General features: G+C 38.3%; 1 protein-coding gene across 1 annotated transcript in view; it reads left to right on the plus strand.

Moving 5' to 3' along the window:
• Positions 1 to 24,675, plus strand: part of SMG7 (SMG7 nonsense mediated mRNA decay factor) — an 84,604-nt gene that overhangs the window by 2,272 nt on the left and 57,657 nt on the right. Inside the window, exons 2-3 of the mRNA XM_042780523.1 lie at positions 21,791 to 21,822; positions 23,928 to 24,045. Coding sequence (XP_042636457.1) covers positions 21,791 to 21,822; positions 23,928 to 24,045 — 150 coding nt within the window. The remainder of the gene's footprint in view (positions 1 to 21,790; positions 21,823 to 23,927; positions 24,046 to 24,675) is intronic.

A 24,675-nucleotide genomic window follows, 5' to 3' on the forward strand; every position in this document is an offset into this window, starting at 1 on the left:
GAAAACCTCCAGGGTGAGCAGCGAGCTGCTCGCTCCAGGAAGTATATAGTCCGGAATGCCGTTCTTCCAGCTTGTCCCTGGGATAGCATTGCAGGTAGGCCACACCCCTGGGGAAACTCCCCTTGGGCAGACCGGCCGCTTAGAACTCAGTCATGTGATCCATCATGGGAACCACCACTCAGAACTGGAGTCCAGCCAAGTTGACACATCTTCAACTATCACACTTGGTGATAGAAATAATGCTGGAGATTGCATGATAGAATTTTGCAAGACCAACAACTTAATCATTGCAAATACCTTTTTTCACAGCACAAGTCGTGGCTATACACATAGACTTTACCAGATGGAGTACACAGGAATCAGACTGACTACATCTGTGGCAAGAGTCAATGGAAAAACTCAGAATCTTCAGCATAAACAAGGCCAGGAGCTGATTGTGGAACAGACCATCAACTGCTCTCATACAAATTCAACTTGAGTTGAAGACAATTAAAGTAAGGCCACAAGAGCCAAATTATGACCTTGAATATATCCCTCCTGAATTTAGAGACCATTTAAAGAATAGATTTGATGCGTTGATCACCAATAACCGAAGACCAGAGGAGTTGTAGGATGACATAAAAAAACATCATCTGTGAGGAAAGCAAGAGGTCATTAAAAATACGAGAAAGAAAGAAAAGACCAAAATGGATGTCAGAAGAAACTCTGAAACTTGCCCTTAAGTGAAGAGTAGCTAAAGTAAATGGAAGAAATGAAAAGATGAAAGAGCTGAACAGAAGATTTCAAAGAGCAGCTGGAGCAGACAAAGCCAATTACTATAATGAAATGTGCAAAGACCTGGAGTTAGAAAACCAAAAAGGAAAAACATACTTGGCATTTCTCAAGCTGAAAGAACTGAGGAAAAAAATTAAGCCTCGAATTGCAATATTGAAAGATTTTATGGCCAAAATACTGTATGATGTAAGAAGCATCAAAAGAAGATGGAAGGAATACACAGACTCACTGTACCAAAAAGAAATGGTCAGTCTTCATCCATTTCAGGAGGTGGCATATTATCAAGAACCTATGGTATTGAAGGAAGAAGTTGAAACTTAAGTGAAGGAATTGGTGAAGAACAAGGCTGCAGGAATTGATGGGATACCCACTGAGATATTTCAGCAAACAGATGCCCCGCTGGTGGTACTCACTTGGCTATGCCAAGAAACTTGGAAGACAGCGACCTGGCCAACTGATTGGAAGAGATCCATATTTGTACCCATTCCAAAGAAAGGTGATCCCACAGAATGTGGAAATCATTGTACAATATCATTAATACTACATGTAATTAAAATCTTACTGAAGATAATTCAAAAACGGTTACAGCAGTATATTGACAGAGAACTTTCAGAAGTGCAAGCTGGACTCAGAAGAGGACGTGGAATGAGGGATATCATTGCTGATGTCAGATGGATCTTGGTTAAAAGCAAAGATACCAGAAAGATGTTTACTATTGTTTTATTGACTATGTCAAAGCATTTGATTGTGTGGATCATAACAAATTGTAGATAGCACTGAGAAGAATGGGAATTCCAGGAGGCTGTCATTTGAACAGAACAAGAGGACACTGCATGGTTTAAAATCAAGAAGGGAGTGCGCCAGGGTTGTGTCCTTTCACCATACTTATTCAATCTGGATACTGAGCAAATAATCCGAGAAGCTGAACTGTATGAAGAAGAATGTGGCATCAGGATTGGAGGAAGAATCATTAACAACCTGCAATATGCTAACAACACAACTTGGCTTGCTGAAAGTGAGGATGACTTGAAGCACTTACTGATGAAGCTTGAAGAATACAGTCTGCAGTATGGATTACATCTCAATATAAAGAAAAAACAAAAATCCTATAAGCAGCATCACAATAAATGGAGAAAAGATTGAAGTTGTCAAAGATTTCTCATTACTTGGTTCTATAATCGACGCCAGTGGAAGGAGCAGTCAGGACATCAGACGACATATAGCACTGGGCAAATCAGCTGCAAAGGACCTCTTCCAAGTGCTGAAGAGCACTTGTCTCTTTGAGGACTAAGGTGCGCCTGACATAAGCCATGGTATTTTCATTTGCCTCGAGTAGGCACATGACAGTTAGACAATGAAGAAGGAAGACCAAAGAAGAATCGATGCTTTTGAGTTGTAGTGTTGGCGAAGGATGCTGAAAGTACCATGGACTGCTAAAAGAATAACAAATCTATCCTAGAGGAAGTGCAGCCAGAATGCTCCTCAGAAATGAGAATGGTCAGACTTCGTGTTACATACTTTGGTCATATTGTTGGAAGGGATCATTTCCTGGAGAAGGATGTCATGCTTGGTAAGGTGGAGGGAGAGTTGACGAAAGAGGGGAAGGCCCTCAACAATTTGGATTGATCCAGTGGCAGCGGTGATGGGCTCAGATATAGCAAGGATTGATCGCGGAGCTGGTGCAGGACTGGGTGGTATTTCGTTCTGCTGTGCATAGGGTCACTATGAGTCAGAGATAATTCAGTGGCATCTAACAGCAACAACATCAAATCATTGCTCCTGGGAGCTCTGGTGGTGTAGAGTCTAAGGCATTTGAGTGCTAACCTGAAAGCTGGCAGTTCAAACCCACCAGCCACTCCTTGGAAGGAAGATTGGGCAATCTACTTCTATAGAGATACCATATCTTGGAAACCTAAGGAGGGGACGCTATGAGTTGGATACTACTTGACAGCAGTGAGTGAGTGAGTTTGTTTTTTTAATCATGCTCCCAAGTTAATACCATAGCCAGGCCATTCCAAAAGACCTGCTTTACTGTGTGGTGCTCTTGAGCGCTGGCTCTGGAACCACACCTGTGGGGGAACCCAAGCTCTGACATTTCCTCTTTGTGTGATCCTGAGCAAGTTATTTAACCATTCTGTGCTTCAGTTTCATCATCAGCAAAATAGGGTACTGTCATTACTTACCAGATAGAATTGTTTTGCAAATTAAAGATTTAATAATACAAGAAGCATGTAAAAGGACTTGGCAATTAATAAATGATCAAAACTGTATTATTACTAGACTATTAGCTAATTCCCAGCAGATCAGTTTAGAGTCTATAATTAATTAGTGTAGCATTTAATGTATTTGATGTATTATTATTAAGTCCAGTTTTTCAAATGCATTTGTTAGGTTATAAAATATGATCAAAGTAATTTTTGGAGAGAAACAGAAAAGAACAAGATAATATTCTAATTCAGTTCTTCTACAATTTTTATGCTTTTACCTCTGGTTTTATTTTCAGTCCGTACTAAGAATGTAGCCAGAATGTAACATTCAAACAGTTTATCTTTCTTTTGTCACTTATTGTCACATTTGTCATTATTTGGTGGCAGAAGACCTTGGATTTTTGTACTAAATCTTGGGATGTTGTTTTCTTCAACCCAATATGATGCATCAGGAGGGAATCCCGTAGAGCAGTTGGAGGGAGGGATACCTGGCTAGCCACCCAGTAACCAGATTAGCTAAAGTAATTTGGCGGTCATTTAAGTATTCGTGACACAGTCAGCTCACCGCCCCGCGCCCCCCCCCCCCTGCCGCCTTTGAGTCATCACTTGGGTTCCTTTATGTAGCTTACTTGTCTTATTTGCCATAGCAACTCTGAAGAATAGTTATCTTTATTTTCTCCTGCACTCCTAGTGGCCCTTCTCTTGCCCTAGTTGTACTCTAGGCATATGTCTGTATATATGTTTTTATATCTTCCACTTTGCGTTTCTTGGGGGGCGGGGAACCTGTCGTCATTAGGGCTAGAATGAGTATTAATATTTTGATTATTTAGAAGTTGCTCGTTTTAATGTGCATTTTCTAGTTACATTTCCTTTTTTAAATTAACAGTTTCGTTCTCTGTCCATTTAACTGCTGATACCTTAATATACTTTCATGTTAATTTTCTATAACGTCTAGTCCAGATGGCACTTAACACGTTTTCACAATTCTTTGCTTTTTAAAGGGCTCTCTTTCTTACTCATTTTGTACTTATTCCAAAGATTCACCTTACTCGGCCTATCTCCCTGTTACTGTCAGACATTGATGATTTCCTACTTTATTTCTGAAATTGAAACAATGTAGCTGTGAATTCTCTTGACATTTCTCTGTTCCTCCCTACTCCCAAGTTCTCCTAACACGTTTATACACTGCCATATTTATCCTATTTTCAAGGCCTACTCCGCCTTTTCTCTCTTAATCACTTCTCATTTTCTTCCATCTCTTCCAGAACTACACTGTATCAGTTTTTTTCTCACTTTCCTGTATCTTTAACCTATTCCTTTTTCTTCTTTTCTGCATTATGAACATGCTCAAATCTTTCCCTTTGAAAAATTTGTCTCTTCAAATATTGATATGGGTAAAGGGAAAGGCATGTACCAATTGGGAGTAATCAACATGGTGGCATTGAGGAAGAGGAAGACATAGAGAGGTACATGGAAGGTAAAGACAACAAAGGTAAACCCTTTTGCACATACAGTACTGCATTGTTAGTGATGGCTAACAGTGATAGATTGGTGGACAGGCTGAACTGTTAGGTGTTTCTGTGCAGAGAAGAGTGTGCCCAAGACCATGGCAGACAGTGTCTCTACAAGTGTATTTGTATATTCTGTAAAAATTTCCAATTATATAGTAGAACTGACAGTAGTTGCTTTTTGACCACAGCCAGCTACTCGGATGGAGCAAGTAGTTGGACCTGTGAGTTTGGGACCATGGTTTCAGGGGACATCAAGTTCAGTTGGCATAACATACTGCATAAAAACATTGTTCCACATCCTACTTTGGCAAGTAGCAACTGGGATCTTAAAAGATGCAAGTGGTCATCTAGATGCAACAATGGATCTCTCCTTGTCCAGAGCAAAGAAGAATGAAAAAAATGAAAGACGCATGGAAACAATCAGTCCAAGCAAACTGGTATACCATGCAATCCTCAGCCTATACGACTGTGAGACCAGAAGAACTAGATGGTACCCAGCTACCACTGTAAACCACTCAAGAGGGGGATATTTGTAGGAGATCCTGGATAGAGTGGGAGAATATGGCACAAAGCTCCAAATCATTAAAAGCAAAAAAAAAGGACCAGTTTGCTGGTCTGATAGAGCCTGGTGTAACCCCTGAGGCTATGGCCCCTAGCTGCCCTTCAGGTCTGGAATTGAACCCATTCCTGTGGCTTCCAGCCAAAGAGAAGACAGGCATATGAGCTGCAGATTTACATTAGGTAGATATGCTCCTTGCAGAGATTAGTCATGGGAAAATAGAAGGGCTGTGTATGTACAGGGAGACAGCTGGGGGGTTGGGCAGGAGTGCAAGTGCGTGGAAGGGAAGGACACAGGAAAGAGGTAACTATGGGGAGGAAGAGGTAACTATGGGAGACCTGCTGGATTGCGGGAAATTGCAGTCAGTGTCATGAGACAAAGTGTATGTGAACTGTATGAAAAACTAATTTGTAAACTTTCACCCAAATCACAATAAAAATTTACACATATGTGTCTTTATTTATGCCCCTCTCTTCACATCCAAGCTTAAGAGTCAGCTTAAACTTCTTTTCATTTTTTCTGTCAAGTCCTTGCAATCTGACCATGTTTTTTCTCTGACAAGTTATCATTGACTGTTATTTCACCAAATCCAAACGACACTTTACAGTTCTTAGAGTACTTTTTTGTTGTCTTTGACATTGTTCAGTATTCTTCCTTTTTATTCTTTTATTTTTCATATACCACTTTTATCTTACTCTTCTCCTTACTTGATAGTTTCTTTTTTGTACTCTTTCATGTTCAGTGTTTCTTTTATCTGCCCTTTAAAAATGAAAATAGAAAGCTAGCTCCACCCATTTGCCTTTTTGGGCGATTACATTTACTCAAGGTTTTAACTGCCGCCAGTATGCTGATCATTCCAGAACGCTACTCATAGTCTCATCTGTGCTTGACATATTAAAATGTATACTTAGACCTTTCCACCTTCTCATATACACAGTTGTCCAACCTAACAATCTGCAAATGATTTTAGACTCTTGCCTCTTGTTTCTCTTCTGTTGCTTTAATTTCTTGATATTTCTTGAATCTGGACATTTTCATCCATCTGTTTACCACTTCCTTGTCTCTAGTCTTACCCTTTTAAAATTCATCTTTCATACATCTTGTTTTAGTAATCTTTCAAAAATGCAAATATGACAATGCTGTTCCCCTGCTTAAAATTCAGCATTAGTTTTCCTGCCATTTCAAAGGACAGAATCTCAGCTTCTCATATGTCATGAAAGGACTCTCAAAGCCTGTCCTCTACCTCGACTGCCCAGCTTCATCTCTGGTAGCTTCTAAGTTTGTGTGTGTGTGTGTGTGTGTGTGTAAATATATAATGACACATTTGCCATTTCAACCCTCTTAACCTTGTGTTTTATTTTCCATTGTACCTCACTTATTATCACTACTGCTGCCAGCTTTTGTTACACTGTTTATTCTGCCTTGAAAAATGGCACCTTTCTATTCTTTGCGAACCCCACATTAGGGGGAGGGGGAAAAAAACCCAAACTCACTGCCCTCTGGTTGAATCCAATTCATAGCGACTCCTTCTTGGGCTTCTGAGGCAGTATCTGTATGGAAGTAGATTACCCCAGCTGCCTTCCAGGGAGTGGCTGGTGGGTTTGAACCACCAGCCTTCTGGTTAGCAGTCAGATGCCTTAGGTGCTATACCACCAGAGCTCCCATAGCAGAGTATACCCTTAATAACACTGTTTTGTTTTTTGTTTGTTACATGCTGTTAAGTCGGACCCTACTCATAGCAACCCCTCCTTGGGTTTCTGAGGCAGTATCACTGCGGAAGTAGATTGCCCCATCTTCCTTCTGAGGAGTGGCTGGTGGGTTTGAACCACCAGCCTTCTGGTTAGCAGTCAAGTGCCTTAGGCACTATGCTACCAGAGCTCCTAATAGATCGCCCAGCCTTCCTTCTGAGGAGTGGCTGGTGGGTTTGAACTGCCAGCCTTCTGGTTAGCAGTCACATGCCTTACGCATTATGATGCCACTAGCGTGCCCTTAATAACACTAGGTACACATTTTTAAAGAATGTAGATTGTGTGACAGTGGAGTGTCAGATTTGAAAGTGCACGACAACTGTAAAGTTCCATAGAGAAAAAGCAAGTTAGTATTTTTATTTCTTATCCTGAGGGAAGAACATTATCTTCCCCAGATGTTCTTTTCTATATAAAATTAAACAGTCGAACAATGTGCATCTTTTTTTCTGATTAATATTTTGAGACTTCCTGATATCTTAGAGAACTATAGATTGTGTGTGTATGTGTGCACACGCATGTGCCTTATAAGTGCCTGACATAAGTTCAGATGCCACCTCTACTATTTACTGACTTTGTGACCTTGGACATGATACTTAATCTCTCTTTCCTTGAAAAACTCTCTTTTGGGAACTAAACTAATTCAGCTGTAAAGTAGGGACAATAATAGTGTGAATAAAGTGATTAAGTAAAATCCTTAGAAAAGTGTCTGGCTATTAATTAAAAAAAAAAAAAAAGAAGAAGAAGAAAAGAAACTCCCATCAAGTTAATTCTGACTCATAGTGACCACGTAGGAGAGAGTAGAACTGCCGCATAGGGTTTCCAAGGCTGTAAATCAGGAAGACTGTCTCATCTTTCTCCAGTGGAGTGATTGGTGGGTTCAACTGGTGACCTTTTGATTAGCAGCCAAATGCTTTAAATCCTTTGTCATCTGGCATAATTGCTCTATGAAGTGTTACCTATTACAGTATTTAGATGATCATGTTGATCATGTTGTCTCTACTTGTTTCAGATTGTTAGCTTTCAGTGTATTTGAGTATCACTAAATGTCTGTTTCAGATTTTATTTAGCTTTTCAGTATAATTTTTTTTAACTGCTTGATAGAAATGTTTAATTGCTCTTCTTATTTCAGAAATAAGACATTGTATTTAGTATTTTGAAAGCTTGTATGTTTTACAGTTACATTTAATACTGCTCTTTTATTATTGAAAGAATAATGATTTTAATTCTTAAGATTCTGGTACCTTTATTCTTTTAATTAATTCCTTTAGCTTAAAGTAAGAAAGAAAAAGGAACTCATGCTACCACACTTCCCAAGAGAAAACGTTTTAAAACTAATGTCTATATAAGCATTGGCTAAAAATTATAATATTAGTCTATTAAAGATCTTTAACAAAACCAATGGGTCACTTGAAAGGTAGTGTTTTGTTAGTATAGTTTGTTTATAAAGTAAAATAAATAGCCAATATTGTGTTAGACTTCATGAAAGCAGTTGATGTAAAATCATATATCCATGATTTCTTGCATACTGCACCTTATTATTTTAAAAAAGGAAAACTAATAATTGTCTAAGGGGTAGAGTGAGGATTCCTCTTCTTGTGAGAGATAATAGCTCTTAGGTTAACCTTTCCACTTTTCTAAATGGTTGTTTAGGGGGACATAGAAAAAAAAAGACATGGCTTGCGAGTATTAAAGGAGTTCTGGTGGCACAGTGGGTAAGGCATTTGACTGCTAAACAAGTCAGCCGTTCAGACCCACCAGCTGCTACATGGAAGGAAGATGAGACTATCTACTTCCATAAAGATTTACAGCCTTGGAAACCCTGTGGTGGTCGCTGTGAGTAGGGATCTTCTCAATGAAAGTAGGTTACAAATATTAACTGTTTCTCATTGTATGAAAGAGGATTTTGTAGCATAGTTTCTTTTTGTGACAGGATTAAAATATTAACTAATAAAAATAGGTCTGTACTCTGAAAATAGTTATTGTTGATAATTCCTCATGTGGAAAAACTGAATTGAGAATTTACATCCATTTTACTTCTTTTGAACAAGGATTCAATCTCTAGGAGATGGCAGACTTTTTCTGTAAAGGGAGACCAAATTTTAGGCTTGGTGGGCCCCGTGCTTCCTATCTCAACTATTCAACTCTGCCCTTGTAGCAGAAAGCAACCATGGACAATACAGAAATGAGTTGGGCATGGCTGTCTTCCGTAAAACTTTATTTACGAAAGCAGGTCCAGGATGTTGGTTGTTGTTAGGTGCCATTGAGTCAGCTCCAACTCATAGGGACCCAGTGTACAATAGAACAAAATACTGCCCAGTCATGTGCCATCTTCACAGTCCTTGCTATGCCTAAGCCCATCATTGTGGCCACTGTCAGTCCATCTCATTGAGGGTCGTCTTCTTTTTTGCTGACCCTCCATTTTGCCAAGCATGATACCCTTCTCAACAGAGTGGATTGATCCCTTCTGACAAGATGACTAAAGTAGGTGAGATGAAGTCTAACCATTCTCCCATCCGAGGAGCATTCCGGCTGCCCTTCTTCCAGGACAGACTTGTTAGATCTTCTGACAATCCACAGGACTTTAGTATTCGTTGCCAACATCACAACTCAAAAACATCAACTTTTCTTCAGTCTTCCTTATTAATTCCCCAGCTATCACATGCATATGAGGCCATTAAAAATGCCATGACTTAGGTTAGGTGCTCCTTCATCTTCAAAGTGACATCTTTGCTCTTCAGTACTTTAAAAAGGTCTTTGGCAGCAGCTTTTCCCAGTGCAATATGACATCTGATTTCTTGACAACTGCTTCTCTTGGTGTTGATTGTGGATCCAAGTAATAGGAAATCTTTGACAACTTCAGTCTTTTCTCCATTTATTGCAATGCTGCTTATTGGTCCAGTTGTGAGGATTTTTGTTTTCTTAATGTTGAGGTGTAATCCATATTGCAGACTGTAGTCTTTAATCTTCATCATTAAGTGCTTCAAGTTGTCTTCACTTTCAGCTAGCAAGGTTGTGTTGCAAGCATATTCCAGGTTGTTAATCACTCTTCCACCATTCCTGATGCTGTGTTCTTCTTCATGTAGTCCAGTTTCTCAGATCATTTGCTCAGCATACAAATTGAGTAAGTATAATGAAAAGATACAATTTTATGTACATCCTTCCTGATTTCAAACCATGCAGTATCCCTTTGTTCTGTTCTAATGACAGCCTCCTGGAATATGTATAGGTTCCTCATGAGCATAATTAAATGTTATGATTCACACAGTTGAATGATTTTGCCTAGTCACTAAAGCACAAGTAAACATCTTTGTCGTATTTTTCTGTTTTAAACCAAGATCTGTCTAACATCAGCAGTGACATCCCTCATTCCACATCCTCTTCTGAATGCAGCTTGCATTTCTGGAAGTTCCCTGTCAATATGCTGTTGCAACCATTTTTTAAATTATCTTCAGCACAATTTTACTTGCCTATGATAATTAAGATAGCACTTGATAATTTCCACATTCTGTTGGATCGATCACCTTTCTTTGGAGTGGCTACAAGTATGGATCTCTTCCAATTGGTTAGGTAGCTGTCTTCCAAATTTCTTGGTGTAAGCAAATAAGTGCTTCAAGAGTAGCACCTGTTTGTTGAAACATTTCAGTGGGTGTTCTGTCACAGTGGGTATTCTGTCAATTCCTGGAGCCTTGTTTTTCACCAGTTGTTTTAGTGCAGCTTCGACTTCTTCCTTCAATACTGTTGGTTCTTGATCACGTGCTACCTCCTAAAATAGATGAACATTGACCAGTTCTTTTTTGTACTATGACTGTGTATTCCTTCCATCTTCTTTGATGCTTCCTGTATCATTCAGTATTTTACCTGTAGAATCTCTAGATGTTGCAAATTGAGACTTGAGGTTTTTTCCTTGAGTTCTTTGAGCTTGAGATGAGTGAATATATATTATATGCCTTTTGGTTTTCTAACGCTAGGTCTGTGCACATTTCATTATAATACTTTGTCTTTTCAAGCCATCCTTGAAAACTGTTCATATCTTTTACTGTTCATAATATTTTTTCCATTTGCTTTAACTACTTTTCATTCAAGTGCAAGTTTCAGAGTCTCTTCTGTGCCCATTTTGGTCTTTTCTTTCCTTGCTGTCTTTTTAATGACCTTTTGCTTTCTTAACGTATGCTGTTCTTGATGTCATCCTACAGTATATTTGGTTTTTGGTCACCGGTGTTTATTGCATCACATCTATTCTTCAGATGGTCTCTAAATACAGGGGGTATATAATCAAGGTCATATTTTTGTTCACGTGGCTTTGTTTTAATTGTCTTCAGCTTCAACTTGAACTTGCATATACTTCCATATTGATGGTCTGTTCTGCATTCAGTTACTAGCCTTGTTTTGGCTGAAGATACTGAGCTGCTCTATCACTTCTTTATAGATATAGTTGATCTGATTCCTGTGTATTCCATCTGGTGAGGTGCGTGTATGTGGTCACCATTTATGTTGAAAAAAGTTATTTGCAATGAATAAGTTGTTAATCTTGCAAAATTCTATCTTGAGATCTCCAGATCATTTCTATCACGAAGGCCATGTTTTCTACCTATTAGTGATTCTCCTTTCACATTCTAATCACCAGTAATAATCAATACATCTTGATTGCATGTTTAGTCATTTTCAGTTGGTAACACTCTTTAATTTCCTAGTCTTTGGCTTCAGTGGTTGGTGCATAAATTTGAGTATTAGTGCTATTAACAGTCTTCCTTGTAGGTGTATGGATATTATTATCCTATCACTGACAGCATTGTACTTTAGGGTGGATCTTGAAACATTCTTTGTGTCAGTGAAAGCTACGTCATTCCTCTTTAATTTGTCATTCCCAGCATATGGGATCTTACGATTGTCTGACTCAGAATGGCCAATACCAGTCCATTTCCACTCACTGATGCCTAAGATATCGATCTTTATTTTTTCTATTTTATTTTTGACAATTTCCAGTTTCCCTTGATTCATACTTAGTACATTCCACGTTCTGATTATTAATGGATGCTTGCAGCTGTATTTTCTCATTTTGAGTTGTGCCCCATCAGTAAATGGAGGTCTCAAAAGCTTTATTCCATCCACGTCTTTAAAGTCCACTCTACTTTGAGGAAACGGCTCTTACCCAGTCGTATTTTGAGTGCCTTCCAGCCTGAGGGGCTCATCTTCCAGCACTGTATCAGACCATGTTTCAGGGCTATTCATAACTTTTCCAGTAATATATCAGACGATGTTTCACTGCTATTCATGAGTCCAGGATAAGGGAAGGAGTTTGACCCACAAGCTGATGCTGCATTAGAGTATGAAATATACTTATCTTCTTGATAAAAATTCCTTAAATAATTTATTTTCTGTAAATCTTTTAATTTAGGCCAGCTGATTTAAATATTAGTGTTTAATTCACAGAGCATAAAACTAAATCTGGTTAAGCCTCTGTTAGCTCTTTATAGAAAAGTAAGAGTGCTGTGTACCTTATTTACATTACTAACAAGCTATCCAATACCGTTGGTGGGCCACAAACACCTTATATTTGCGTATTTCCAACCAGTCATCTTCTGGGAGTCACAAAGACCAGAACTAGAAGAGCCATACTAAGTAATTCACTGCACCAAAGTGTGCCCAGTATAATCATCATTTGATTGGAAATTGATAACCTCATTAGGATGTTGTTGTTGTTATGTGCCATCGAGTTGGATCTGACTCATAGCAACCCCTCCTTGGGTTGCTGAGGCAGTATCACTACGGAAGTGGATTGCCCAACCTTCCTTCCGAGGAGTGGCTGGCGGGTTTGAACCACCAGCCTTCTGGTTAGCAGTCAAGTGCCTTAGGCATTATGCTACCAGAACTCCCCATTAGGATGTTAGCATACAAAAATGATATTGCATATCTTGTCAAAACAAAAACCATATTAAGCCAATAATGGAATTGGATTGAAGTTTATTTAATATATGATTTACAAAACAGGGTCAGAACAGAACTGATAAATATGTGGTCAAGAAGATTTTTCATAGGGATCAGGTTTGCTGGTCTTGTAGAGCCTTGTGGAACCTCTGAGACTATGGCCCCTAGCTGCCCTTCAGGTCTGGAATTGAACCATTCCTGTGGCTTCCAGCCAAACAAAAACGGGCATATAAACTGAACATTTACATTAGGTAAATACACTCCTTGGAAAGATCAATCATGTGAGAATAAAAGGGCTGAGTATGCACTGGGAGACAGCTGGGGGGGGCGTGGGCGGCAGGAGTGCGTAGGGAGGGCAGGATACAGGGAAAAGCTAACTATGGGGAGGAAGTGGGAAGAGAGCTGTTGAATTGTGGGAAATTTTAGTCCATGTCATGAGACGAAGTGCATGTGAACTGCTGTATGAAAAATGAATTTTCTCTATAAACTTTCACCCAGATCATAATAAAAAAAATTTTTTAAAAAAAGAAAGCTAAGAAGTGACAGAAGACATAATAAAGGCAAGGAAATGGGGAGTGGGAGGGAGGCAACTTTTCATACAGCACTGTCTTGAAAAGCGATTAAAATATTACCAGTTTACCTTAAACATAGCTCCCAGTCTGGCCCTTAGAGTTTTTTTCCTAAAATTGACCAAGTTCCTCAAACTTCAAAAGAGCACAGTGGTGAAGGCAAAATGATCTTACTAGTTTATTTGGACCATTGCTTGACTCAGAGGTAAAAAATTACCATTAAGAACTAGTTTCTCCAAGGTTCAAAAGGATACCTAAGAGCAAATGGATTGAGTAGATCACCTCAACTCCTTGGACCCAGAAATTAGCATTCCAAGAGAAGTAAATTTATCAATTGTTACACACAAATCATGTTTGGAATGAGAAAACAATCTTTAGATATATAATCCTAAGTATAAGATGCACTGTATATACTTGAATATGAATTTTTAATTTAGCTAGCATATAGATACATGGTCAGATACATCTTTTCTAACTTTGTAGCTGAGGGATAGAATGAAAGATTATTGAAAGGTCTCAGTATACCTTTTGTAAAATGAGTACCCCAGTAGGGACTTTCTGCACTACTTGTTTGTCAGTTTGTCTTACTGTGAAAAGAGAATGTGACATGGTGGGGATTGGAGGAAGACTCATTAACAACCTAATATGCAGATGACCAGGCCTTGCGAACTGAAAGTGAAGAAGACCTGAAACACTTACTGATGAAGATCAGATTACAGCTTTCAGTGTGGATTACACCTCAGTATAAGGAAAACAATAATCTTGACAACTGAACCGCTAAGCTACATCATGGTAAATGGAGAAAAGATTGAAGTTATCATAGATTTCATTTTACTTGGATTCCCAGTCAACACCCATGGAAGCAGCAGTAAAGAAATCAAACGACCTCTTAAAAGTGTTGAAGAGCAAAGATGGCTCTTTGAAGACTAAGGTGCACCTAACCCAAGCTATTGTATTTTCATTCGCCTCATATGCATATGAAAGCTGGACAGTGAATAGGGAAAATGGTAGAAGAATTGATGTGTTTGAATTGTGGTTGGCCACGAACACGTGTACCATGGACTGCTAGAAGAACAAACTGTCTTGGAGGAAGTGCAGCTGGAATGATCCTTAGAAGCAGGAATGGCCAGACTTTGTCTCTCATGCTTTGGTCGTGTTGTCAGAAGAGACCAATCCCAGGAAAAACACATCATGCTCGGTAAAATAGAGGGTCAGCAAAAAAGGGAAAGACCCTCAACGAGATTGACACAATGGCTGCAACAATGAGTTCATGCATACTAGTGGGTGTGAGGATGGCACAGGACCAAGCAGTTTTTCATTCTGTTGTTGTACACGGGGTAGCTAAGAGTCAGAACCAACTTGACAGCATTTAACAACAGGGAATTTTTTGAGGTAGGTGGGAGAGTGGCAGCCAGCAATTGTTGAAACATTGGCAGGATAGTGTATGTATTATGTTTTATTTAAGTTGTACTTTGGGTTTTTGTAAGCATATACCAACAACAGCTTTACAAAGTTTGTTTGTTTTTTTAAATAAGTTAACCCTCAGAATGAACGGTGAATCTAGGTTATATGAAAAACAGTTAATGTAATGTTAGATTTTAGGACTAAGAGTAGCTCTTTATTTAGTATTGTTTATTTATACTGTTAGTTCTCATATGGTACATAATTACCTCTGTAGCACCCTGTCATGATTCTGTTGTTCGAAAGCTTAATTTTTTAAAATAGACTTTTTAGAATGGTATTACATTTATAGAAAAATTAGGCAGAAGGTGCAGAGTTCATATTTACTCCCTCTCTTTGCTCATTGTTCCTCTGTTAACATCTTGCATACCTGTGGTACATTGGTTACAAATGATGAACCAATATTAATACATTAAATAAAGTTCAAATTAGGGTTCACTGTTGCACAGTCCTTTGGGTTTTAAAACTTGCTTAATGTCATGTGTATACCATTGTAGTATCATACAGAATAATTTCACTGCCCTGAAAAATCCCTATGTTCCACTTCTTCCTCCCTTCCACTCATAAATATCTTTGTTGTTGTTGTTATTTGCCGTCGAGTCGGCCCCGACTCATAGCGACCCGTCCTTGAAGAGATTCATTTTATTTATGGGTTGATGAAACGAAAAGTCACAATTAAAAGACCAGACTTACTGGTCTGATAGAGTGGTATGAGCCCCTCAACCCCCAGGAATCAGCTTTCAGCCAAACAGACAGGCCTGTAAAGTGAATAATAGCACCAGGGAGGAATGTACTCCTCTGTACAACCAACCACACAATACCAAAAGGGCAGTATTTGCTCAAAAACAAAAGCTCTGAAAGTAGGAAGGGACAAGAAAGGACAAATGGAAACAAGGTGGTATCCAGGGAGGAGGCTGAAAGAATGTTATAACAGTGAGGGGATTGCAACCAGTGTCACCAAACAAAATGTGTATAAATTATTGAGTGGAAAACTGATTTGCTTTGTAAACTTTCACCCAAATCACCATAAAAAGTTAAAAAAAAAACAATGAATATTAAATAGCTAATTATGTAAAACAGTATTTACCATTCTTGTGACTGAAGACAGACATAATGGAGATTCCCAAAATGTGAAGATTACTCATATTTCCACTTCCCATTATCTCTGACACCATCTACTCCTGTGTCACTTTCTCTCTCGGACACTAATCACCCAGCGAGATCAAACCTTCTAAGTTAGACAGATAGAGATCTGTCCTTCAGTTCGAATGCCTGTGCAGCCCTTCTCTGTCTTCCCGCCACTTAGAGTTGGGTCTTCACAAATTTTCTAGGCTCTGTCCTGACTGCCTTGTAGGTAGACCCCAGCGCTGGCTCTTACTGCCCCCTGTGGATTCAATAATTCTCTAGAAAGACTCAGAATTCATGGAAAGGGCTATGCACATTATCACACATTAATAGACCCAAGAAAGGATACAAAGAGAAACAAGTTATCTGAGAATTCCCAGCACCAACCTTTCCAGTCCCTCAAGGAGATGGTTGATACAGTGGCTGCAATGATGGGCTCAAGCATAGCAAGGATTGTGAAGATGGTACAGGACCGGGAAGTGTTTCATTCTGTTGTACGCAGGGTCGCTGTGAGTGGGAGCCTTCTGGAAGGCACCTAACAACTAACTATAACAATGTAAATGATACCCTCCCCCTCACCTATCCAGGTCTGAATAATCGGATATGCATGATAGTCCCAGATGCTATTTTGGAGGTTTTACATAATAAAGACAGCTTGATTGCTAGAGAATTCCAGAGGCCGTCTTCCAAAGTTAAGAATTCAAACGGATTATTCTCTTAACTTTTATGTTAGCAGTTTGTTTTTATAAATGAAATCTCTTACATGTATATATTTAACTTGATTTATCCTTCTGTTTTTTATTTAAAAATATTTTAGTGCTTGCTGAACTGGGTGCTTTACTAGATAGACAAGGGTTGTGATGGTGAGCATTCTTAATAATTATGATATATATTTTGAAGAAAAATATACAGTTGCTTTGAAAGCATGTGACAGCAATATACTTAATTAGATTGGGTTCAAGTAAGGCTTCCAGAGAAAGCCATCTTTTGACTGAGACTTAGAATGAAGGAGCTCTGGTGATACAATGGTTAAAGCATTCTGCTGTTAACCAAAAGTTTGGTGACTGGTAGTGTAGTGCCTAAGGCACTTGACTGCTAACCAGAAGGCTGGCAGTTCAAACCCACCAGCCACTCCTCGGAAGGAAGGTTGGGCAATCTACTTCTATAGTGATACTGCCTTGGAAACCCAAGGAGGGGTCGCTATGGGGTCAACAACAATAACAGCTGCTCTGCAGAAGAAGGGGCAGTCTACTTCCATAAAGATTTCCAGCCTTGGAAACCCTATGGAGCAGGTTTCTTCTGTCCTATAGGATCACTTTGAGTGGGTTTGGTTTTGGTTAAGATAAGGGTGATTAACCAGACAGAGGAAGAGGAAGTGTTCCTGCCAAAGAAGGGACTCTTCTTTACAAAGACCTTGAGTGTGAAGGGAATGTAACACCCAGAGAAAGCAGAAATAGAGTCACTTGAGCACAGAGATCAAGGAGAGAAGACAGTAGGAGTAGAAGTAGAGGTCAGAAACTGTAGGCTTTGGTAGGACACCTTAATAAAAATTTTGTTTTTTACCTTAAGAACAGTGGAAAATCATAAAAGTCTTTTCAATGGGCAATTGATCAGATTTGCTTTTTTTTTTTAACAACTCTTTGATACAAGTGGAAAGAACAGAATGAAACGAGACAAGTGAAGTGAAGAGCGTAATTGGATACCTTTGAAGTAGTCCTAGCAAGGGATAGTTGTAACTTTGATGAAAGTTACTGAAGAGTAAATGAAAGGTAATCAGCAGATTCAAGATTCATTTAGTAGATAAAATTCTGTGGAGTTTAATAGGCTACATACATACCAAAGGTTAGAAGTTGTCATGGATGACTTCCAGGTATTTGGATTTCACGTCAGGAAAGCTCTGATGTATTTGCTAAGGTATAAAATACTAGAAAGAGAACCAGGGATAGGAGGTGTGGATAAAACATGAATTAAGTTTTGGACCTCTTGAATATAGGCAGTTCTTGAACAATTTGAGAGAGAAGAGAGACATCAGCTAGAGGAGAATTTGGGAGAGTTTCAAAATGTGTGAGAAACTTAAGCATGTTTAAATGATGAAAAGAAAGAAAGATCCAATAGAGATTGGAAGTTTCAGAATTTTTTTAATGGAAAGGAGAAGAGCAAATTCATTAAGAAACACTGAGAAGAGCATGTTGTTGTTGTTATGCGCTGTCAAGTTGGACCTGACTCATAGCGACCCCTTATAGGGTTTCCGAGGTGGTATCACTATGGAAGTAGATTGCCCAACCTTCCTTCCAAGGAGTGACTGGTGGGTTTGAACCACCAGCATTCTGGTTAGCAGTCAAGTTCCTTAGATACTAAGCCACCAGAGCTCCTACAATTCAAATGTATTAATTCTTCTTTAGTCTTCATTCGTTTTCCAGCTTTTGCATGCATATGAGCCTATTGAAAACACCATGGTTAGGATCAGGTGCACCTCAGTCTTCAAAGTGACATATTTGATTTTGAACACTTTAAAGAGGTCTTTTGCAGCAGATTTTCCCAGTACAGCTCTTGTTGTTGTTGTTGTTGTTATGTGCCGTGGAGTTGGACCCGACTCATAGCTACCCCTCCTTGGGTTTCCGAGGCAGTATGACTATGGAAGTAGATTGCCCACCCTTCCTTCCGAGGAGTGGCCCAGTACAGTATGACGTCTGATTTCTTGACTGCTGGTTCCATGGGCATTGCTTGTTGGTCTAAGTAAAATGAAATCTTTGATGTCAATATTTTCTCCGTTTATCAAGATACTGCTTATTGGTCCAGTTGTGAGGATTTTTTGTTTTTCTTTATGTTGAGGTATAATCTATACTGAAGGCTGTGGTCTTTGATGTTCACCAGTAAGTGCTTCAAGTCAGCTTCACTTTGATCAAGCATGGTTGTGTCATCTGCATATCACAGGGTATTAACAAGTCTTCCTCCAATCCTAATGCACATTTTTCTTCATATAGTCTAGTTTCTCAGATTATTTGTTCTGCAGATAGATTGATTACATATGGGGAAAGGATACAACTCTGACGCACATCTTTCCTGATTTTCAGCCACACAGTATATCCCCTTGTTCTGTTCAAATGATAACTGCTAGATCTGTGTGTAGGTTCCTCATGAGCACAATTAAGTGTTCTGGAATTCCCATTCTTCACAGTGTTACCCATTTGTTAATGATCCACACAGTCGTATGCCTCTGCATAGTCAATAAACATAGGTAGACATCTTGTATTGTCTGTTTTTAGCCAAGATCTATCCGACATCAAGAATGATATCCCTTGTTCCACGTCCTTTTTTGAATCCAGCTGAATTTCTGGCAGTTTCCTGTCTGTATTCTGCTGCAACTGTTTTTTGAGACCATCTTTGACCTAATTTTATTTACGTATGATATTAATGGTAATGTTTGTAATTTCCACATTCTATTGGCTCATCTTTCTTTGGAATATGGATGTATATAGATCTCTTCCAGTTGATTACCCAGGTGTCTGTCTTCCAAATTTCTCGGCATATACAAGGGAGCACTTCCAGCATTGCATCCATTTGTTATATGTGTCAACTGGTATTCCATCAGTTCCTATAGCCTTGTTTTTTGCCAGTTCCTTCAGTTCAGCTTGGACTTCTTTCTTCAGTATCATTGGTGATTGGGCATATGCTACCTCTTGAAATGGTTGAAGGTCAACCACTTCTTTTGATGCTTCCTACAATGTTCAATTTTTTCCCCATAGAATCCTTCAGTATTGCAACTCAAGGCTTGAATTTTTTCTTCAGTTCTTTCAGTTTGAGATGTGTGAATATGTACCTTTTGGTTTTTTTTAACTCTAGGTCTTTGCGCATTTCATTATAATATTTTTGTCTTAAGCTGTTCTTTCAAATCTTCAGTTTAGTTCTTTTACTTCATTGTTTCTTTGCTTTAGCTACCCTGTGTTCAAGTTTCATTGTCTCTTCTGACATCCATTTTAGTCTTTTCTTTCTTCCCTCTCTTTTTAATGATCTTTTGTTTCCTTTTGTCCTTGGTGTCATCCCACAGCTTGTCTGGTCATAGGTCATTAGTGTTTATTGCATCAAATCTAACCTTGAGATGGTCTCTAAAGTCAGGTAGGATATACTTAAGGTTATGCTTTGGCTCCTGTGGTCTTGTTTCAGTTTTCTTCAGCTTCATCTTGAACTTGTAAATAGGCAATTCATGTTGTATTTTGCAGTCAAACCCTGGCCTCATTCTGACTGATGATCCTGAGCTGCTCTATCGTCTTTTTGCACAGATGTAGTCAATTTGATTACTGTGTATTCCATCTGGTGATATCCACCTGTATAGTTGCCATTCATGTTGTGAAAACAAGTATTTCCTAATAGATAATTAGTCTTGCAAAATTCTTTCATGGGATCTCTGGCATTGTTTCTATCACGATATCAGTAGTATTTTCCAACTACTAATCGTTTTTTGTTTCCAGCTTTCATATTCCAGTCACCAGAAATTATTAGTGCATCTTAATTACAAGTTTGATCAACTACAAGCTGAAGTTTGTAAAAATCTTCAGTTTCTTCATCTTTGGTGTTAGTGGTTGCTGTATAAATTTGAATAATAGTTGTGTTAATTGGCCTTCCTTGCAGGCATATAGATATTATCCTATCACTGATACCAGCACTCATCTGTCAGTTTGTTGTACAGTGTTACCCATGGTGGACAGGTTTTTCAGCAGCACTTCCAGACTGGGAAGAAGGATCTGGTAATCTACTTCTGAAAAAATAAGCCAGTGAAAACCTTATGAATAGCAGTGAAGCATTGTTTGATATAGTGCCAGAAGATGAGTCCCTCAGGTTGGAAGGCACGCATAATACAACTGAGGAAGAGCTGCCTTCTCAAAGTAGAGTTGACTTTAATGGCGTGGGTGGAGTAAAGCTTTCAGGACCATCATTTGCTGATGGGGCACAACTCAAAATGAGAAGAAACAACTGCAAACATCCATTAATAAGCAGAACGTCCAATATATGAAGTATGAATCAAGGAAAATTAGAAGTTTCAAACATGAAATGGAATGCTTAAAGATTGATAGGCTAGGCATTAGTGAGCTGAAAGGGACTGATACTGGCTATTTTGAATAGCCAATTGCATGCTGTACCATGAATGACAAATTAAAGAGGAATAGTGTCACATTCATTGTCAAAAAGGAACATTTCAAGATCTATCCTGAAATACAGTGCTGTCAGTGATAGGATAATATCCATTGCCTACAATGAACAGCATACCTAATTGGAATTATAAATAAGAGGCATGATGCTTCTCATGGTTTAATAAAAGAAAAGAAGAGGACAGTGTAAATGTAGGTAGGGAGTTGTATAGGGCTGTAATTTGCTGAAAGCAGCTATGAGTAGTGAGGAAGGGAGCAGGAATCAGCAGCTTGAACATAGTGGAGATTTAAAATAATTAAGGGAGTTGGTGAATTGAGAAACACAGTAGGATTTCCTGGCCTCATTGAGAGAAGAATTACTTTATTTAATGAATATGAGTTGATGTTACCTGAAATAAATCATATTTGGACAGAAATAGCAAGAAAGTAACCTCAGTAGAAGAGGTTACTGATGACTCTATAAACTTTTTGTAATGGTGCCAATTTGCCCAGAACTAGTGCCTAGATGTTAAAGCAGGTACACTGTTTTGGTGCTACTAGTATAGCTGCTATACATCTTTATTGTGATAGATGATTTCAGTTAGCTTTTAGTGTTATTTATGTTGCTTATATGTTTGATCAACTATAGACTGAAGTTTATAAAACTTTTCTTTGGTGTTAGTGGTGGTGGTATAAATTTGAATAATAGTTGTGTTAGTTGACCTTTGCTTACCTGGTTTGTTTCTAACTGATACTCTCTCCCTTTTTTTTCCCCCCTTTTTTAGGCAGGCAGAAGTCCTGAAGGCTGACATGACAGGTATTGGCTGGCTTATCTGTTTTCACTTATTTTATGTTGTTAAATTAAGGGAAAGATACCCTCTTTTGAGGAGCCTAAGTGGTGCAAATGATTTGTCATTGCCCGCTAACATAGAGATTGTATATTCAAACCCACCCAGCAGCTCCATGGAAGAAAGGCCTGGTGAATTGCTTCCATAAAAATTAGAGCCAGTGTTTATGCACAGGGAGACAGCTCAGGGGGCAGGAGTGCATAGAGGGATGGACACAGGGAAGAGGTGACTGTAGGGAGGAAGTGGGAGGGGAGCTGTTGTATTGTGGTGAATTGTGGTCAATGTCATGAGACACAGTGTATGTGAACTGCTGTGTGGAAAGTGAATTTGCTCTGTAAGTTTTCACCCAAATCACAATTAAAAAAAAAAAAATTAGAGCCAAGAAAACCCTATGAGCAGTTCTTCTCTCTAACACATGGGATCTGATTGCTATGAATCAGAATGTACTCAACACAAATGGATTTGGTTTATTCTTTATCCTGCTGCTTATATTACTTATAATACTAAATACTGTATTAGTTGCAAAAAGGGATGATAACTCACTATTTGCTTTAAATATTTATTGTTTATATTTCTAGAATTGTAGGTTACTCCTCTATAAAATGGATAACCTTGTTGTCATCGTTTTCAAAGAAAAAGGCAAAAAAAAAGCTTCTGTTTACGTAGTATAGCATTTCATTTCTTCCCATTATTAACAGAGTTCTCATCAGTGTCAGCTCTAAGCTATTGTATTATGCCTTTATATTGGCATTTTAAGCATAATCTGTATTGTGTCACAAATACAGTGCATGGAGCAATGTCAAACTATCTGTGCCATTTACTTTTTTATAAATATTAAACAACCTCACTAAGCTGGCTTTGGGTTTGACTTTTATAGGGACAAATGGCTCCCCAGAGAAATTAACTAAGATAATAAGTCTACTCATTTTAATGAGGTCTGCCTGATAGGTCAGAGTTAATGATCCCTTACAGTCCCTTCCTTGCCATCAATAAATTGAAGCAGAGTTAAATAAATCTGTAAATACATTTATTTAGTTATTTAAAAATTAATAGGGAATCAAAAAGTGAATGCTAGACTGTATTTGTACTAGCTAGAAAACATTTGATCATTAACTCAAATATCTAGGAGATTCTATGTGCAGAATAGGATTCTGATATTAAGAGCAAGCTAACAGAGGAGTAAAGATTATGCCATTGTGTAGCAGCAGAATCCTAAATACAACCAGATAGCATAACTAGCTATTTAAAAGAAAATTTAAATTCTGTTAATAAATTCTAATGAGGCAGCTCACTGTTAGTTACTGTATCCATAAGCCCAGTAATGGAGACAGTAAGTATGCCTTGCAGAACTTTGGCACACAGTTTGGCCCCAGTTTGGCATTAACATGTAGTTATAGCTTGACTTCCTATTTAGCTCTAATTTCAACTTGTACCGACCATCTCTCTCGCCTGGCTCTTGAGCAGTTTAATCACTGTGTGCTACAAGCCCTTCTTTGCATTAAATATCAAGTATGGATTGCTCACAAAAGTTTCTTAGAAAGGAGTCTGCCAGTCATTAAAATAGCATTCATTGTCATGGTTTTATTGGGTTGACAAATATAAGAGTAACACTTGAATGCTCAAGCAACTGCTGGATGGTGAACTGACATGAGAATTCTCTAAATACATTTGTGAGAAGAATTCAAAATGAAAAGAGCTTCTGTGGACAGCAAGGTGTAGTTAAGCGATGATGGCAGTCCATCATCAGTTGAGCCATATGTGAGGCATGTGGCTTCCTATGCTATGAATAGGTAGAAATCTAAACCACAAACACAAGCTGAGCCATTCTTTTGAAAAATAAAAATTATATCATGGTATTACTTCAGAGCTAAAAGAAAACAGATACAGAAACATTTTAAACCAGATTTAGTCATTAGCCAGAAAAAGAAAGTTGTTTAAAATTTCTGCAGCAATCTGTGGTACATACTTAAAACAAGTTTTTGCTTTGGGGAGTGGAGAAGGAAGGAATGTTCAGTGTGGTGTAATGGTTTTGACTATCTGTTCATGTATGTGCTGTTGTGTTTTTGTTTTTCAGATTCTAAGCTGGGTCCAGCTGAGGTCTGGACATCCCGGCAGGCTCTGCAGGACCTGTACCAGAAAATGCTAGTTACTGATTTGGAATACGCTTTAGACAAGAAAGTAGAACAGGATCTGTAAGTATTATTTGAGAGGTCCCTGTAAGATAAAGAGTCTCACCAAAACTTTAGAAAAGAATGGTTTGGTTCCTGTTGTTTTTAACCTATCTCCAAATAACGATTTTCAATGAAAATAAATTCTAATACTTGTGATTTTTTAAACAAATTATTTAGTCATTAGTATTTCTTCAGTTTTAGTTTTGGGAGGTAAGAGGGAAAATATTTAGAGTTAAATCTTCTTAAAGTCATTAGGGCAGCTTTTTTAGGGTTTTATCAGAAAAACAAATACATACTTCGTATACTAACAGATTATATTTGGATTCTCTGTAGTCAGTCCTACATTTAAGCCTTGATTTTTGAAAAATTTAAGAGTAGGATTTAGAAGAATCTTTGGTAGGTGATTTTGATAAATGATTTGGTGATTCTGTAAATTTCTCCCAAAGAAAAATATATTTGCATTGTAAGAAAAGTTCTTCCTTTTAATCAAATAAATAGATGTTTTCTTTTTTTCTTCCAATAAGATTAAAGAAAGATTTTATGTATTTAGGCTATTCCACTTGTTCTTTCTGTGAGGGGTGAAATGGCAGATGACCAGATTCCCAAGTGAGTAAATAAATTTTCATGAAGTCTTGCCTTATAAATCAAGAC

Source organism: Orycteropus afer, unplaced genomic scaffold (genome assembly GCF_000298275.1).
Source record: "Orycteropus afer afer isolate SDZICR_OR568_19922 unplaced genomic scaffold, OryAfe1.0 scaffold00043, whole genome shotgun sequence".
Taxonomy (NCBI): Eukaryota; Metazoa; Chordata; class Mammalia; order Tubulidentata; family Orycteropodidae; genus Orycteropus; species Orycteropus afer.